At 36.8% G+C, this 17,244-nt stretch overlaps 1 protein-coding gene across 1 annotated transcript in view; it reads left to right on the top strand.

Moving 5' to 3' along the window:
- GPC5 (glypican 5) overlaps nt 1-17,244 on the top strand; it is a 1,357,540-nt gene that overhangs the window by 27,597 nt on the left and 1,312,699 nt on the right. The window contains exon 2 of the mRNA XM_067713048.1: nt 13,401-13,562. Coding sequence (XP_067569149.1) covers nt 13,401-13,562 — 162 coding nt within the window. The remainder of the gene's footprint in view (nt 1-13,400; nt 13,563-17,244) is intronic.

Below are 17,244 nucleotides of genomic sequence, written 5' to 3'. Positions count from 1 at the left end.
TCTTTCTTGGGACTGGCCGTCTATTTCTGAATCAATCATTGTGCTGACAGGATAGAATGCTGTGTTTTCATCCTTTTGTGTGTATCCATTTCATCTAAATAACATGTATGTGAGTGAGGAAGAGGTAAAGCTTCAAAGGAAATTCCAGGAGAGGGAACAGACGCTACTCAGCTCTCAGGAGATCCAATGCCATTGTCATGATTCCTGCTAGATACATGGACTTAAGTATTTTTTATTCTACCTGGATGAAGGAGTACACTTGACTCAGTCAAAACCCTTTCACCCTGATAACATTTCACAGATGATCAGTTTCAGAATGTATGGCAGGAAGACACACTCAGAAAAGAAAGAAAGAGAAAAATTTACCAGTATCACCTTACTACTCTGAATTCCAAGGCCCTGTTTTCATCTGGTGAGAATTTGGTATTTTATGACATGTAGCATCCATTCTGGGGAACCTAAAGTATATCTTGATGTCAATGTCTTGACACCAAGGCCCTTTCCTATGTCAGCCATCAACAAAGCTGATATGTGTTACAAACATACAAATCCTGCAAGTTGGCTAGGGGAGAGGTAAATGTTTGAAATAAAAAGAGAATGTATATTATCAATCAGTGGTACTATTTTAAAAGTTGTCTTTTTTTTTTTTTGTAAGAGAAAGCATGGGTACAGAAAACCCGTGGATTTAAGCTTATTTGATTGGTTGTAATCCATTGCAATTATTCTTAGGGATGCTTAAATTGTCCCATGTTTAGCCAGCAAAAACGTTTTGAAGTTGACTTTTTTTTTCAGTTTTAATATTTTTTATTGAAGTACAGTTGATTTACAATGTTGTGTTAATTTCTGCTGTACAGAAAAGTGATTCAGTTACATATATATATATATATATATATATATATATATATATAAAATCTTTCAAAAATATCCATTATGGTTTATCATAGGCTATCGAATATAGTTCTCTGTGCAGTATAGTAGGACCTTGTTGTTTATCCATTCTATATACAAAAGCTTACATCTGCTGACCCCAGCCTCCCACTGCATCCCTCCCCCAACCCCCTCCCCGCTTGGCAACCACCAGTCTGTCCTCTATGTCCATGATTCTGTTTCTGTTTCACAGATAGGTTCATTTGTGTCATATTTTAGATGCTACATATAAGTGATATCGTATGGTATTTGTCTTCCTCTTTCTGACTTACTTCACTTAGTATGATAGTTGAAGATGGCTTCTGCTATGGGCTAAACTGTGTTCCCCAAATTCCTAAGTTGAAGCCCTAGCCCCTAATATGACTTAGGAGATGGGAGGTAATTAAGGTTAAATGAGGTCGTAAGGATGGGTCCTAATCCAACATTACCGGTGTCCTTATAAGAAGAAAGACGTGGGGAGAGCACATGTACAAAGAGCAGGCCACCTGAGGACACACAGAGAAGATGCCATCTGTAAGCCAAGGATTTGAGAGGCCTCAAAAGAAACCAAACCTGCCAGCACTTTGGTCTTGGACTTCCAGCCTCCAGAACTGTGATAAAATACATTTCTGTTGTGTAAGCCGCCAGTCTGCGGTCTTCTGTAATGGCAGCCCTGGCAGACGAATATGATTCCTGAGTCCATTTTGATATGACCCTGGTAGTTATTTGCTATCTACTAGCAAGTCTATTAGCAAATAACTAGGGTTATTTGACCCTAGCTTCTTGGGTATCTGGTGGACAAGATGCTTAGCTAGTCTGTCATCTTATCTCTTTCCTGCCCCAGACCTAGAGGGAGGCATTTCTTAGAAAAGCACTGACTTCTTTTGAGAGTATTGGTATTTCAAGATTATAATCTGGGCACAAGGGGGACCGTTTGCCACTCAGTTATTCATTGTTCCTAGGCCTTTTCAGTGCAACTAGGAAATATATATTTTTAAAGGTAAATTTCTTCGTGCTTTCATATTGCTACTTTAAGTCAAGTTTGCAGAGTTTTTTTGTTTTTTTTTTGATATCTTTAATGGTCTTTTTTTTTAAAACATTTTTATTGGAGTATAATTGCTTTACAATGGTGTGTTAGTTTCTGCTTTATAACAAAGTGAATCAGCTATACGTATACATATATCCTCATATCCCCTCCATCTTGCATCTCCTTCCCGTCCTCCCTATCCCACCCTTCTAGGTGGTCACAAAGCACTGAGCTGATCTCCCTGTGCCATGCGGCTTCTTCCCACTAGCTATCTATTTTGCAGAGTTTTACTTAACCTCTTCTTTATTATGTCTGTATCTCTTTTCTTCTTCACTAAAAAAATCCTGATTTTCAGGGATACGGGATAGAATTAGAGAACAGAATTTGAATAGTCCATAATTACTTATTTTATCCCATTTCACCCTCACAACAGTTTCAGCATAGAATAAAATACAGGTTTTAGTATTTGTCCTGTTTTCTTCTTCAGGGGTTTACATAATAAACAATATTTCTTCTGTCACTGTCTTTCAAATCCTTGCGTACTTTTTGATTTTTCACAATTCCTTATTTTCCACCCTCTGCTTCTCTTAAGGTATTACCTTTGTGTGATTGGCTTCTGTGTTTCTTCTAGTTTAGTATTCTCTTCAGAATGTTTTTCTTTCATCTTTAATTCTTTCCTGAGTACTGTCACCTCATATCTGAATTTTTAAAACTCTGATTTGTGCTGTTCTTTCATGTTTTATGTCATCTTTTAGCTTGCTTTGAAATAGCATGGTTGAATTTTTTATTGTTTGGGGGGAGGGCATGTCTTTCTGGCATGATTTCTTTGTCTGTAGGGATGTTATTCTGTTCCTTATTCCCTTTTTTATCGTAATAACTCTGTGTGAGATTTGACCTCAATATTTTTTGATGTTCAGTTCACATGAAGTTGGTGTTTTTCCTTGGAAATTTAGGTTGAAATAGACTTCAGAATAGTTTTTGTGACTTTACAGAGTTTCTTCTTCTGTTGGTTTTATGTAGTGTTTAAAAGTATGGCTGCTTGTTTTCTGAAATTTTCTGGATTTATTTCCCTTCCCACTTTGGTCTGGACCTTCTCTGTGTATGTCTCTTAACTCCTTCTTCTGTTGAATTTTCATTCCGCTTCCAGACGTTTCTCTTCTGCGTGGGGTTCTTCCTTGGAAAGGAGCCTGCTGGATCTCTTTGGAGAGTTCATAGGGGTCTGTATTGCTCCTGCTAATTCATTCATTTTAATCTTGGCTACTTTGCGCACATCCAGTGATCGAGAGGGCAAAACTCTCCATTTCAGCTGCTGTTCACAGATTGGTCCACTGTGCTTTCTTGTGAATTCTGATTGGCTCTTTGGGGCTTCATCTGTCCTTAGGTCCTTCAGACATTATCCCTCTCTTTCATTTTTCTCTCTTCTGCCCAGACACTGATACTGTGAAGATCTGTGGCTGTTGCTGTTTTTTCCCCACTCCACATATATTTTGAAGGTTGTGGGGATATTACGTCACCCAGTTTTGTTGTATTTTTTGGACTTGGTTTCAAGTTGTTCTGTCTGGTCCATGTGGGGATTTGGAGATCGTGAAAACTATGCTGCCACTGCCACCATCTTTCCAGAATGCCTCCCAATGTTTCTGTTTTAACATATGAACAAAAGTACACAAGCAGGTAGATGGCTGTTAACAGTTTCTTAAGTGGGGGGACAGAAGGGAAAACGTAGTAACCAGTACTGCTGCCTCTGGGTAGGCAATTAAGAAAAGCCCACACAATTCTGGTCGAGGGCCCCTTCAGCAAGGAGCCTGCTGTTTTATTTTTAATTTCATTTTGTTTTTAGCACTTTCCTTCTCGCAGAGTTTGGTTTTACTGATCAGAAACACGGCTGCTGCTCCTGAGCTTGGGTTGCGTACTCTTGTTGTTTCATAAGCATCCTCAGTTATGCCATGTTCTTTGAAGCCAGGCTTTGAAATATTTTAAAAATATATCTTGTTACCATGTAGTACCTGTTTGGGGTCCATTTGGCTTTGCTTTCTTATGATGATAAGTGCAATGAAGAGGAATGAGGGGCAGTCCAAAGGCATAGAGTAGGGACTGGAGCTGTCAGTGGGGTTAAGGAAAGTTCCTGTGGGAAGACATAATTAAGACTTAAAGAAAAATAGATGGGAATGAAGTCAGGGAAGGTGTGTGTTTGCCGCAAGACTGTCTAAGACAGAGGGAAGAGCATGCAGAATGGCTCTGTGCAAAGAGGGCACTTGGTGAATATGAGGAAATAAAAGAAGGCTGGTGTGTGAAGGGAAGAGTACAATGGCTGATGTTACTTGAGATGAGGCTAGAGCAGGAGGGAAGGAAGAAGTGGTCCAACTTGGGGCCTTCTTGGGCCATGTTTAAGAATGTGATCTGCAGATCAGAAATAAATGAAAAAGAAATGAAGGAAATGATAGCAAAGATCAATAAAACTAAAAGCTGGTTCTTTGAGAAGATAAACAAAATAGATAAACCATTAGCCAGACTCATCAAGAAAAAAAGGGAGAAGACTCAAATCAATAGAATTAGAAATGAAAAAGGAGAAGTAACAACTGACACTGCAGAAATACAAAGGATCATGAGAGATTACTACAAGCAACTCTATGCCAATAAAATGGACAACCTGGAAGAAATGGACAAATTCTTAGAAAGGCACAACCTGCCAAGACTGAATCAGGAAGAAATAGAAAATATGAACAGACCAATCACAAGCACTGAAATTGAAACTGTGATTAAAAATCTTCCAACAAACAAAAGCCCAGGACCAGATGGCTTCACAGGCGAATTCTAGCAAACATTTAGAGAAGAGCTAACACCTATCCTTCTCAAACTCTTCCAAAATATAGCAAAGGGAGGAACACTCCCCAACTCATTCTACGAGGCCACCATCACCCTGATACCAAAACCAGACAAGGATGTCACAAAGAAAGAAAACTACAGGCCAATATCACTGATGAACATAGATGCAAAAATCCTCAACAAAATACTAGCAAACAGAATCCAACAGCACATTAAAAGGATCATACACCATGATCAAGTGGGGTTTATTCCAGGAATGCAAGGATTGTTCAATATACACAAATCAATCAACGTGATACACCATATTAACAAGTTGAAGGAGAAAAACCATATGGTCATCTCAATAGATGCAGAGAAAGCTTTCGACAAAATTCAACACCCATTTATGATAAAAACCCTCCAGAAAATAGGCATAGAGGGAACTTTCCTCAACATAATAAAGGCCATATATGACAGAGCCACAGCCAACATCATCCTCAGTGGTGAAAAACTGAAAGCGTTTCCACTAAGATCAGGAACAAGACAAGGTTGCCCACTCTCACCACTCTTATTCAACATAGTTTTGGAAGTTTTAGCCACAGCAATCAGAGAAGAAAAGGAAATAAAAGGAATCCAAATTGGAAAAGAAGTAAAGCTGTCACTGTTTGCAGATGACATGATACTATACATAGAAAAGCCTAAAGATGCTACCAGAAAACTACCAGAGCTAATCAATGAATTTGGTAAAGTAGCAGGATACAAAATTAATGCACAGAAATCTCTGGCATTCCTATACACTAAGGATGAAAAATCTGAAAGTGAAATCAAGAAAACCTCCCATTTACCACTGCAACAAAAAGAATAAAATATCTAGGTAGGAATAAACCTACCTAAGGAGAAAAAAGACCTGTATGCAGAAAATTGTAAGACACTGATGAAAGAAATTAAAGATGATACAAATAGATGGAGAGATATACCATGTTCTTGGATTGGAAGAGTCAACATTGTGAAAATGACTCTACTACCCAAAGCAATGTACAGATTCAATACAATCCCTATCAAACTACCAATGGCATTTTTCACAGAACTAGAACAAAAAATTTCACAATTTGTATGGAAACACAAAAGACCCCGAAGAGCCAAAGCAATCTTGAGAATGAAAAATGGAGCTGGAGGAATCAGGCTCCCTGACTTCAGAGTATACTACAAAGCTACAGTAATCAAGACAGTATGGTACTGGCACAAAACCAGAAATATAGATCAGTGAAACAGGATAGAAAGCCCAGAGATAAACCCACACACATATGGTCACCTTATCTTTGATAAAGGAGGCAGGAATGTACAGCGGAGAAAGGACAGCCTCTTCAATAAGTGGTGCTGGGAAAACTGGACAGGTACATGTAAAAGTATGAGATTAGATCACTCCCTAACACCATACACAAAAATAAGCTCAAAATGGATTAAAGACCTAAACATAAGGCCAGAAACTATCAAACTCTTAGAGGAAAACATAGGCAGAACACTCTATGACATAAATCACAGCAAGATCCTTTTTGACCCACCTCCTAGAGAAATGGAAATAAAAACAAAAATAAACAAATGGGACCTAATGAAACTTAAAAGCTTTTGCACAGCAAAGGAAACCATAAACAAGACCAAAAGACAACCCTCAGAATGGGAGAAAATATTTGCAAATGAAGCAACTGACAAAGGATTAATCTCCAAAACATACAAGCAGCTCATGCAGCTCAATAACAAAAAAACAAATAACCCAATCCAAAAATGGGCAGAAGACCTAAATAGACATTTCTCCAAAGAAGATATGCAGATTGCCAACAAACACATGAAAGAATGCTCAACGTCATTAATCATTAGAGAAATGCAAATCAAAACTACAATGAGATATCATCTCACACCAGTCAGAATGGCCATCATCAAAAAATCTAGAAAGAATAAATGCTGGAGAGGGTGTGGAGAAAAGGGAACACTCTTGCACTGCTGGTGGGAATGTGAATTGGTACAGCCACTATGGAGAAAAGTATGGAGGTTCCTTAAAAAACTACAAATAGAACTACCATATGACCCAACAATCCCACTACTTGGCATATACCCTGAGAAAACCATAATTCAAAAAGAGTCATGTACCAAAATGTTCATTGCAGCTCTATTTACAATAATCCGGAGATGGAAACAACCTAAGTGTCCCTCATCGGATGAATGGATAAAGATGTGGCACATATATACAATGGAATGTTACTCAGCCATAAAAAGAAATGAAGTTGAGCTATTTGTAATGAGATGGGTGGACCTAGAGTCTGTCATACAGAGTGAAGTAAGTCAGAAAAAGAAAGACAAATACCGTATGCTAACACATATATATGGAATTTAAGAAAAAAAAAATGTCATGAAGAACCTAAGGGTAAGGCAGGAATAAAGACACAGACCTACTAGAGAATGGATTTGAGGGTATGGGGAGGGGGAAGGGTAAGCTGTGACAAAGTGAGAGAGTGGCATGGACATATATACACTACCAAACGTAAAATAGCTAGCTAGTCGGAAGCAGCCGCATAGCACAGGGAGATCAGCTTGGTGCTTTGTGACCACCTAGAGGGGTGGGATAGGGAGTGTGGGAGGGAGGGAGATGCAAGCGGGAAGAGATATGGGAACATATGTATATGTGTAACCGATTCACTTTGTTATAAAGCAGAAACTAACACACCATTGTAAAGCAATTATATTCCAATAAAGATGTAAAAAAAAATTTAGTTGAACAGTTAAGAAAAAAAGAAAAGAATGTGATCTAGCAAAGTGATGTTAGGTATTTAAATTCTGGAGAGATATTTGCAGTGATCTATTATTGTTGTTGTTGTTACTATTATCATTATTTTTATTCCCTAGCAGTCTTTCCTGTAGCAAATATGTTTATATCCTTTAATATTTATTCATTGGTTCTCTACCCCAGTCTCTATCATTGTTTTTCTCTGAACTCTAATTCCTCAATCTTTCCATTTAGGAAGAAAGCTGAGAAGATAGCTTTGTTTTCTTTAAGTTAGTTTTACTGTTTGAAGTGGAATTTTCATTTGTATAACTTCAGGCAATATAAATAAAAAATAATTGCCAAGGTGTTACCTACTGTGACACATTTTATGTGTCTGAGCCTTTGTGCAATGCTCAAGGACGCTGCTGTTTATTTGTCTAACTTACAGAAACTGAAGCCTGAGGCTGAATCTGTGTGGAAAAGGAGGAGATTGAAAGGTGGCTTTTGTGTGTATGTGTGTGTGTATACACACATGCACATTTGCATATTTTATGTTTGCTGATCTACAGTTGATCAGTGAAGAGCTAATGTGGAAGCTGTGAAACTCTGCAGAGATCAAAGAGCATAACCGTTACTCCTACCCTAAAATAAGGGAATAACTGTATTATATTGGGCCATGTAAATACAATTGTCCTGAAACCTGGGTAGGCTTGGGATGCCCTGAGGCTCACCCCATGATGCACCCTCAAGGTTGTCCTCTTCAGGCACTATTCCACGCCACATACCTTTTTCTCTGTTCTCTAGCGTACCTGCTATGGATAACGGGGCTTGCCCTGGGCTCCTGTCTAGGATAAGAGTTGTTAATCATATTAGCAAGATTTGTTTCTAATTGTTTTTATTGCAGTAAGCTATGAAATTTACCATCTTAACCACTTTATAAGTGCACAGTTCAGTGGTACTAAATACGTTTATGTTACACAAACCACTGCCACCATCTACCTCCAGAACTCTTTTCATCTTGCAAAACTGAAACTGTCCGCATTAAACAGTAACTCCCCAGTCTCCCGCCTCTGCCCAGCCCCAGCTAACCACCATTCTACCTTCTGTCTCTATGATTTTGGTGATCCTAAGAACCTCATATGAGTAGAGTTATATTTGTGTTTTTGTGACTTATTTCACCTAGTGTAATGTCCTCAAGGTTCATCCATGTTGTAGCATAAGTCAGAATTTCCTTCCTTTTTAAGGTTGAATAATATTCCAGTGTATGTATATACCATATTTTGCTTACCATTCATCAATCCATGGACACTTGGGCTGCTTCCATGTTTTAGCTATTGTGAATAATATGCTGCGAATATTGTGTACAATATTGTGTACAATAATATGCTGCGAATATTGTGTACAAATATCTCTTCAAGACTGTTTTCAATTCTTTTGGATATGTATAGAGAAGTAGAATTGCTGGATCTTATGGTAATGCTACTTTTAGGTTTTTGAGTAACTGCCGTATTGTTTTCCACTGTGGTTTTACCATTTCACATTCCAACCAGCAGTACACAAGTGTTCTAATAACTCCACATCCTCGCTAACACTTGTTATCATCTGTATTTTTCATAGTAGTCATTCTAATGGGTGTGAGGTGGTATCACATTGTAGTTTTTTTCTTCCAGTTTTATTGAGATACAATTGACATACAACACTGTATAAGTTTAAGGTATACAGCATAATGATTTTACTTGCATACATCATGATATGGTTATCACAATAAGTTTACTGAACATCTATCCTCTCTTGTAGATACAAAATCAAAGAAATAGAAAAAAAGTTTTTCCTTGTGGTGAGACTCTTAGGATTTACTCTCTTAACTTTCATATATAACATACAGCGATGTTACTTATATTTATCACATTGTACTTTACATCTCTAGTACTTACTTATCTTTATAACTGGGAGTTTGTACCTTTTGACTATCTTCATCCAGTTGCCCCTTTTCCAACTCCCTGTACATATCTGATCTCTTTTTCTATGAGTTTGTTTGTTTTTGAAGTACAATTGGTGTACAGCTCTATGTTAGTTCCTGTTACACAGCATAATGATTTGATATTTCAATACATTTCAAAATAATTGCCATAAGTCTAGTTACAATATGTCACCATACAAAGATATTATGTAGTCATTGACTATATTCCCCACGCTGTGTCTCATTTATTTTACAACTGGAAGTTTGTACCTCTTAATCTCCCTCACCTATTTCTTTCTTTCCCTATTCCCCTCCCCTCTGGCAACCACCTGTTTGTTTTCTGTATTTATGACTCTGTTTCTGTTTAGTTGTGTTCGTTCATTTGTTTTGGTTTTTAGATTCCACATATAAGTGGAATCATACACTATTTGTCTTTTACTGTTTGACCTATTTCACTTAGCATAATACCCTCTAGTTCCATTCATGTTGTCACAAATGGCAAGATTTTATTCTTTTTCATGACTAACTTTATATATATATCACATGTGATACATATATCTCACATATGATATATATATATTACATTATTTATCCATTCATTTATTGATGGGCACTTATGTTGCTTCCATATCTTAACTATTGTAAATAATGCTGCAGTGAGTATAGGGGTGCATATATCTTTTCAAATTAGTGTTTTTTGTTTTCTTCAAGTAAATACCCAGGGATGGAATTGTTGGATTATATAGTAGTTCTATTTTTCATTTTTTGAGGAATTTCCATACTGTTTTCCATAGCAGCTACACCAATTTACATTCTCATCAACAATGCACAAAGGTTCTCTTTTTTTCCATATCCTTGATAACACTTGTTATTTGCTGTCTTTTTGATAATAGCCACTTGGACAATGTGAGGTGATATCTCATTATGGTTTTAATTTCCATTTCCCTGACGATTAGTGATCTTGAGCATCTTTTCATGTGTCTGTTGACCATCTGTATGTCTTCTTCATAAAAATGTCTATTCAGAACCTCTATTTTTTAACTGCATTGTTAGTTTTTTTGATATTGAGTTGTATGGGTTCTTTGAAGATTTTAGATATTAACCCCTACTGGATATATCAGTTACAAATATGTTCTCCCATTCAGTGAGTGGCCTTTTCATTTTGTCGATAGTTTCCTCTGCTGTGCAAAAGCTTTTCAATTTGGCATAGGCTCATTTATTTATTTTGTTTTTGTTTCCCTTGCCTGAGGAGACATACCCAACAAAATATTTCTAAGATAGATATCAAAGAGCTTACCGTCTATGTTTTCTTCTAGAAGCTTTATGGTTTTGGGCCGTATATTTAGGTATTTAACCCATTTGGAATTTATTTTTGTGCATGGTGTGAGAGGGTAGCCAGTTTGATTCTTTTGTGTGTCGCTGTCCAGTTTTTCCAACACCATTATTGAAGAGGCTGTCTTTTCCCCATTGTATATTCTTGCCTCCTTTGTCATAAATTAATTGCCCATATAAGTGTGGGTTCATTTCTGGACTCTCTATTCTGTTCCACTGATATATGTATGTGTTTTTGTACCAGTACGATACTGTTTTGATTACTGTAGCTTTGTAGTATAGTTTGAAATCAGGGAGCATGATTCCTCCAGATCTGTTCTTCTTTCTCAAGATTATTTTGACTATTCAGGGACTTTTGTGTTTCCACACAAATTTTAAAATTATGTGTTCTAGTTCTGTGAAAAATGCTCTTGGTATTTTGATAGGGATTGCATTGAATCTGTAGATAGCCTTGGGTAGTATGGTCATTTTAATAATATTAATTCTCCTAATCAGTGAACATGGTATATGTTTCCATATGTTTATGTTATCTTCAATTTCTTTCATCAGTGTCTTACAGTTTTCTGAGTACAGGTCTTTTACCTCCTTAGGTAGGTTTATTCCTAGATATTTTATTCTTTTGGATGTGATTGTAAATGAAATTGTTTCCTTAATTTCTCTTTCTGATAGTTCATTGTTAGTGTATAGAAATGCAACAGATTTCTGTATATTAATTTTGTATCCTGCAAATTTACTGAATTCATTGATGAGCTCTAGTAGGTTTTTGATGGTGTCTTGAGGATTTTCTATGTATAGTATCATGTCATTTGCATACAGTGACAGTTTTACTTCTTCCTTTCCAGTTTGGATTCCTTTTGTTTCTTTTTCTTGTCTGCTGTTGTGGCTAGGACTTCCAACACTATATTGAATAAAAGTGGCAAGAGTGGATATCCTTTTCTTGTACCTGATCTTAGAAGAAATGCTTTTAGTTTCTCACCACTGAGTATTATGTTAGCTTGGGTTTGTCATATATGGCTTTTACTATGTTGAGATATGTTTCGTCTCTGCCCACTTTCTGGAGTGTTTTTATCATAAATGGATGTTGAATTTTGTCAAAAGCTTTTTCTGTATCTATTGAGATGATCATATAATATTTATTCTTCAATTTGTCAATGTGGTTATCACACTGATTGACTGATTGGGGATATTGAACCATCCATTCATCACTGGGATAAATTACACTTGATCATGATGTATGAGTTTTTTAATATAATATTGAAAATTTGGTTTGCTAATACCTTGTTGAGGATTTTTGCATCTATTTTCATCAGTAACATTCACCTGTAATTTTCTTTCTTTTTTTTTTTTTTTTGCGGTGCGTGGGCCTCTCACTGTTGTGGCCTCTCCTGTTGCGGAGCACAGGCTCCGGATGCACAGGCTCAGCGGCCATGGCTCATGGGCCCAGCCGCTCCGCGGCATGTGGGTCTTCCCAGACCAGGGCACGAACCTGTGTCCCCTGCATCGACAGGCAGACTCTCAACCACTGCGCCACCAGGGAAGCCCTGTAATTTTCTTTTTGTGATACCTTTGCCTGGTTTTTGTATCAGCGTGATGCTGTGTTTGTAGAATGAGTTCCAAAGCTTCCTTCCTCTGCAATATTTTGGAATAGTTTGAGAAAGATAGGTGTTAACTCTTCTCTAAATGTTTGGTAGAATTCACCTGTGAAGCCATCTGGTCCTGGACTTTGTTTTTCTTTTTCTTTGTCACTGATTCAGTTTCATTACTGGTAGTTAGACTGTTTATATTTTCTGTTTCTTCCTGGTTCAGTCTTGGGATATTGTGCATTTCTAGAAATTTATCCATTTCTTTTAGGTTGCCCATTTTATTTGGCTATAATTATTTGTAGTAATCTCTTGTGACCCTTTGTATGTCTGTGGTGTCAGTTGTAACTTCTCCTTTTTCATTTCTAATTTGATTAATTTGGGCCCTCTTTCTTTTTTGATGAGTCTGGCTAATGGTTTATCAGTTTTGTCTATCTTTTCAAAGAATCAGCTCTTAGTTTCACTGATCTTTTCTACTGTTTTTTTGTTTTTTCAAATTCTCTCTTTCATTGATTTTTGCTTTATGATTTCTTTCCTTCTACTAACATTTTGTTGTTGTTGTTGTCATTGTTCTTATTTTTCTAGTTCTTTTAGGTATAAGGTTTGGTTGTTCTTCTGAGATTTTTTTTTTTTCCTGAAGTAAGCTTGTATTGCTATAAACTTCACTCTTAGAACTTCTTCTGCTGCATCCTATAGATTTTAGATTGTTGTGTTTTTATTTTCATTTGTCTCTAGGTATTTTTTGATTTCTTCTTTGATTTCTTCAGTGATCCATTTGTTGTTTAGTAGCATATTTTTTAACCTTCCTTTGTTTGTGTTTTTTGCCTGCCGGTGGATGGGGCCAGTTTCTGACAGTTTCCTGTGGGATCCAGGGTATCCTAAGGCTGGTGTCAACCCACTGGTATCATTTTTCTGGTGGGCATATAGGACATGAACCTGTAATGTGCAGTGCTGATCATTCATGTCTGATACGTAACATCTAGTGCTTGCTAAATGAACAGGTAATTATTATGAAAAATATTCTGTGTATTCCAGGGCCTGATCTTCAGGTTTGCATAGCCAAAAACCCTGCATGTTGCACCAGGAAGATGGAGGAAAGTTATCAAATTGCAGCTCGCCAAGATATGCAGCAGGTGCTTCAAACATCCAGCTCTACATTAAAGTTTCTGATATCTCGAAACACAGCTGCCTTTCAAGGTAAATGTATCATTTCTGAAACTGAACGTAAATCTTGCTATGTAATTTACCTATTATTATTATTATACTGGTAAATTTGTCTAGGTTTACTTCTTTGTCTTTGCATATTATTCTGGTATAAAATGAGGTTTTAGCTTTTTCTGACCTTCACAGCTTGTTTCTGAGGTTATTCTGGGGCATATAAATTGACTTAGAGTAGGGAGTCTGTAATGTTAGTGAAATTTATGCCTTTCTGGGGGTTCTGCCAAATCCCGCAATACTCTGACCCATGGTCTTACTTCAGTATGAACAGACATGATTATTAGATTCTATTAAAATAGTCTATAAAACAAAGTCTCATCACTTTTAACTGGGTAATGATAGATTCATTTTCAAAAATATAATTAAAAAAATATTTGTCTAATTTTTTCCTCTACTACTTCATGTGATTTTCCTAGGAACACCAGTGTGATATATCGAAGGGTAGACAAGTCTGATAAATAGTAAAATAAGAAATATTAATTGGATGTTTAAGGGTCAGCTACGACCAGAACTCAACCTTAATTCAAACAATATATTCAGAAATAAAATGAATGGGTTATAAAATTATAATACACATTGGAAAACAGGTGATCTTTTTCTTATTTCAGTCATCTCCTCTGTACAATTCCTTATTGCTACAATAAAATAGCTTAATTTATTTTTCCTTTTATAAAGCATTAGCTATTCTGTGTATTATTAGAATGAAAATATTTAGATTACACTGCTTTTCAAACAAAATTATTGCTTTTGTTCAATGCAAAATATAACTTCTGCTAGTATTCCTTTTAAATAAGTATATTAATGTCAATCTATTTAAATAATTTGTGCTTTGTTTACATACAGAACTAAATCACAAAGCTGATTAGTTTTTAAAACTATACTTATTAAATAAAATAAATGTAATAAATCTGGACAGAATTTAAGTTGAATTAAAATGTAGTTCATGATGAATTGATGATTTTTTTATAGAAATTGTGACATGTCAGATTTGAAGATGTTTTAATCCAGTAATATTTTTAGATGTCTTAGAAAACAACCTTATTTATGTTATGGAATTTATTCATGTGAAATTGTTGGAGGCAAATATATTGATATGCCTTTTAAGCAAAGATTGGTGGCTTGAACTGACTGAACTAGAAGATATTAACCACCCACAGAAAGTGATGTAATGATTTTTTCTTATGAAAATGATAGTGTGTACAATATGGAAAATACAGTTTAGAGATAAAGGGGGCAGTGAATAAATCAACCTTACCAGAACAGGGAGATGTGGATGGGAATTGTGGACCATATGCTTGAACAGGTAAGTTGGACTCACGTGAAAGAAGACTTGAAACATCAACTTGAGTTTGAGAGAATCATTAAAGATTTTTGAACAGGGAAGCTTCATTATGATTTCTCATGTTTTAATGTCAAAACTAAATCCCTCCAAGTAAGAAGGTATGGCCGAAGAAGATCGTGACAAGTCAAACCTACGTTTTTGGAGAGCAGTGTTAACCATGTAGGTGAAAGAAAGCGCCAGCAGTTACCGTCACATAGGGACTCAATGAATGGTAGTTGAACGTTTTCTTCTGTCTTCAAATATACTCTAAAAACCTTTTCACATATTGTTGGATAAATTGATCAAGATAGAGCACATTAAATTCAAAAGATTGGGAAAAATCTAAAACCTGGAATGTTTAGACTTTTAACATGGGTTTAGGCTGCTGAAAACTTTTGGTGATATTGCTAAAAGTTTGGCGACAACTGATCAGTAGTATAAGGACATGAGATTATCTCTACTGGAGTGTCAGTTAATATTATGTATAACTTTTGTTATTTTTTTGTTCAGTAAATTGCACCTGATATATTTAACAGGGTGAGTTTTGCTGTGTATTTAAGTATCAATTACAAAAGTGAAAAAAGTAGGGCCTTTCTTAAATATAATTTGTTATAATAAATTGTCATCTTCTGCCTTTGTGACATATCAGTTTTATTTAAGAATCATGAGAAGGCAAGACAGCTGTAGAAGAAATTTTCCTAAAGACTAACTTTACTGGAACAAATTCTCTTACAAGAAGAATACCTGCTTTTAATTTAATGAATAGAATAAGTAGCTTCAGGCTTAGTTCCATAAAAACAAGCTAAATATATGTGCTAAAAGCCATTTGAGAGATCACATTTGCTGTATCATAACTGAACAGGCTACTTTATCAATAGGTAAAGCCCTCTGTCTAGTTTCTATGTAATGACAATGTCTGAACACAAATCAGCCTTTGTGTTTCCTAAGAAGAAAGAAGCTAATACATTTTAGTGGGAAACTTAGTCTGCTTGAGAGCAATTTAATGGAGGAAATCATTTCACTGCTTAAGTCATGTAAGTAGGTGTGCTACATTTCGATCTTTTTATTTTTTAATATTTCACTTCTATTTGCTACTTCAGCAGTACTACCCTGTCCTTTTAGCCATATTGTGGGTTATAAAAGACTTTGGACTGGGATGTAGTATGGTCCCTTCTCTCATAGATCTTATGGGGTTCCTCGGCAGCATGTTTTTTTTTTTTTTTTTTTTTTTTTGCGGTACGCGGGCCTCTCTCTGTTGTGGCCTCTCCCGTTGTGGAGCACAGGCTCCGGACGCGCAGGCTCAGCGGCCATGGCTCACGGGCCCAGCCGCTCTGCGGCATGTGGGATCTTCCTGAACCGGGGCAAGAACCCGTGTCCCCTGCATCGGCAGGCGGACTCTCAACCACTGCGCCACCAGGGAAGCCTGGCAGCATGTTTTTGAAGTAAACCTTTGGATATGACTGGTGGGGATGATCGCTTGGGTGTGTGGGTGTAGCGGACCCCACACGACTGTAAGATAAAGGCTGCTGGGAGGCTGGGATTGCTCCGAAGAGAGGAGACAGTGCCGGCAGCTGGTACCAGAAGACATAAGGTTATTCCACGTACAGCCCACATTCAGCTCTGGAATTTAGCCCTGGAAGGTAATATCACTGGGACTGGAATCAGCCTCCTTACTGGGATAATTCTACTTTTTTCAGTTAAGGTGTTATAGGTCTCCTGAAAATAAAACAGGCAAACAAAAATATGGTTTTGGAAGAACCCATAAGTACGACCTGGGGTTCACTGTGTCCTGTGGGTTGTCATTCACGTAGCATACAGCCTCTGATAAGATGAAAGGAGCAAGCGGGTATCCCTGTGTCTGTTGCTCTTCATGAATTAGTGGTGCTGTTTGCACAGAGACTGCTGGCTTCGTCACAGTGCAGACAACAACTGCTCTTCATTTTCAGGGGCTTGATTACGTTCATGAATAAAGCGGGCAGCCTGCAATAATGCGAAAGAGTTTGTTTCCCTTCAGCCGCTTTATGAGTGTGGGATTGCCTGCCTCGAAAACCTTTTGCAGGGGGGGTAGGGGGTGGTGGTGGTGGGATGAATTGGGAGATTGGGATTGACGTGTATACACTAATATGTATAAAATAGATAACTAATAAGAACCTGCTGTATAAAAAATAAATAAAAATAGAGATCATACTTTAAAAAAGAAAAGAAAACATTTTGCAAATATTTTTTATAAATGTTTTATTTATTTATACACTAAAGTTTGGTGTGACTCCTGAAGAAATAGTGGAAGTTGACAGAGAATGTGTCAACCACTGTAAAAAAGCAACTCTTACCCAGCTTTCA

The sequence above is a fragment of the Pseudorca crassidens genome, chromosome 18 (assembly GCF_039906515.1).
Source record: "Pseudorca crassidens isolate mPseCra1 chromosome 18, mPseCra1.hap1, whole genome shotgun sequence".
NCBI lineage: Eukaryota > Metazoa > Chordata > Mammalia > Artiodactyla > Delphinidae > Pseudorca > Pseudorca crassidens.
Note: the sequence above shows the minus strand (reverse complement) of the source record. Positions and strands in the feature narration are given on the sequence as shown.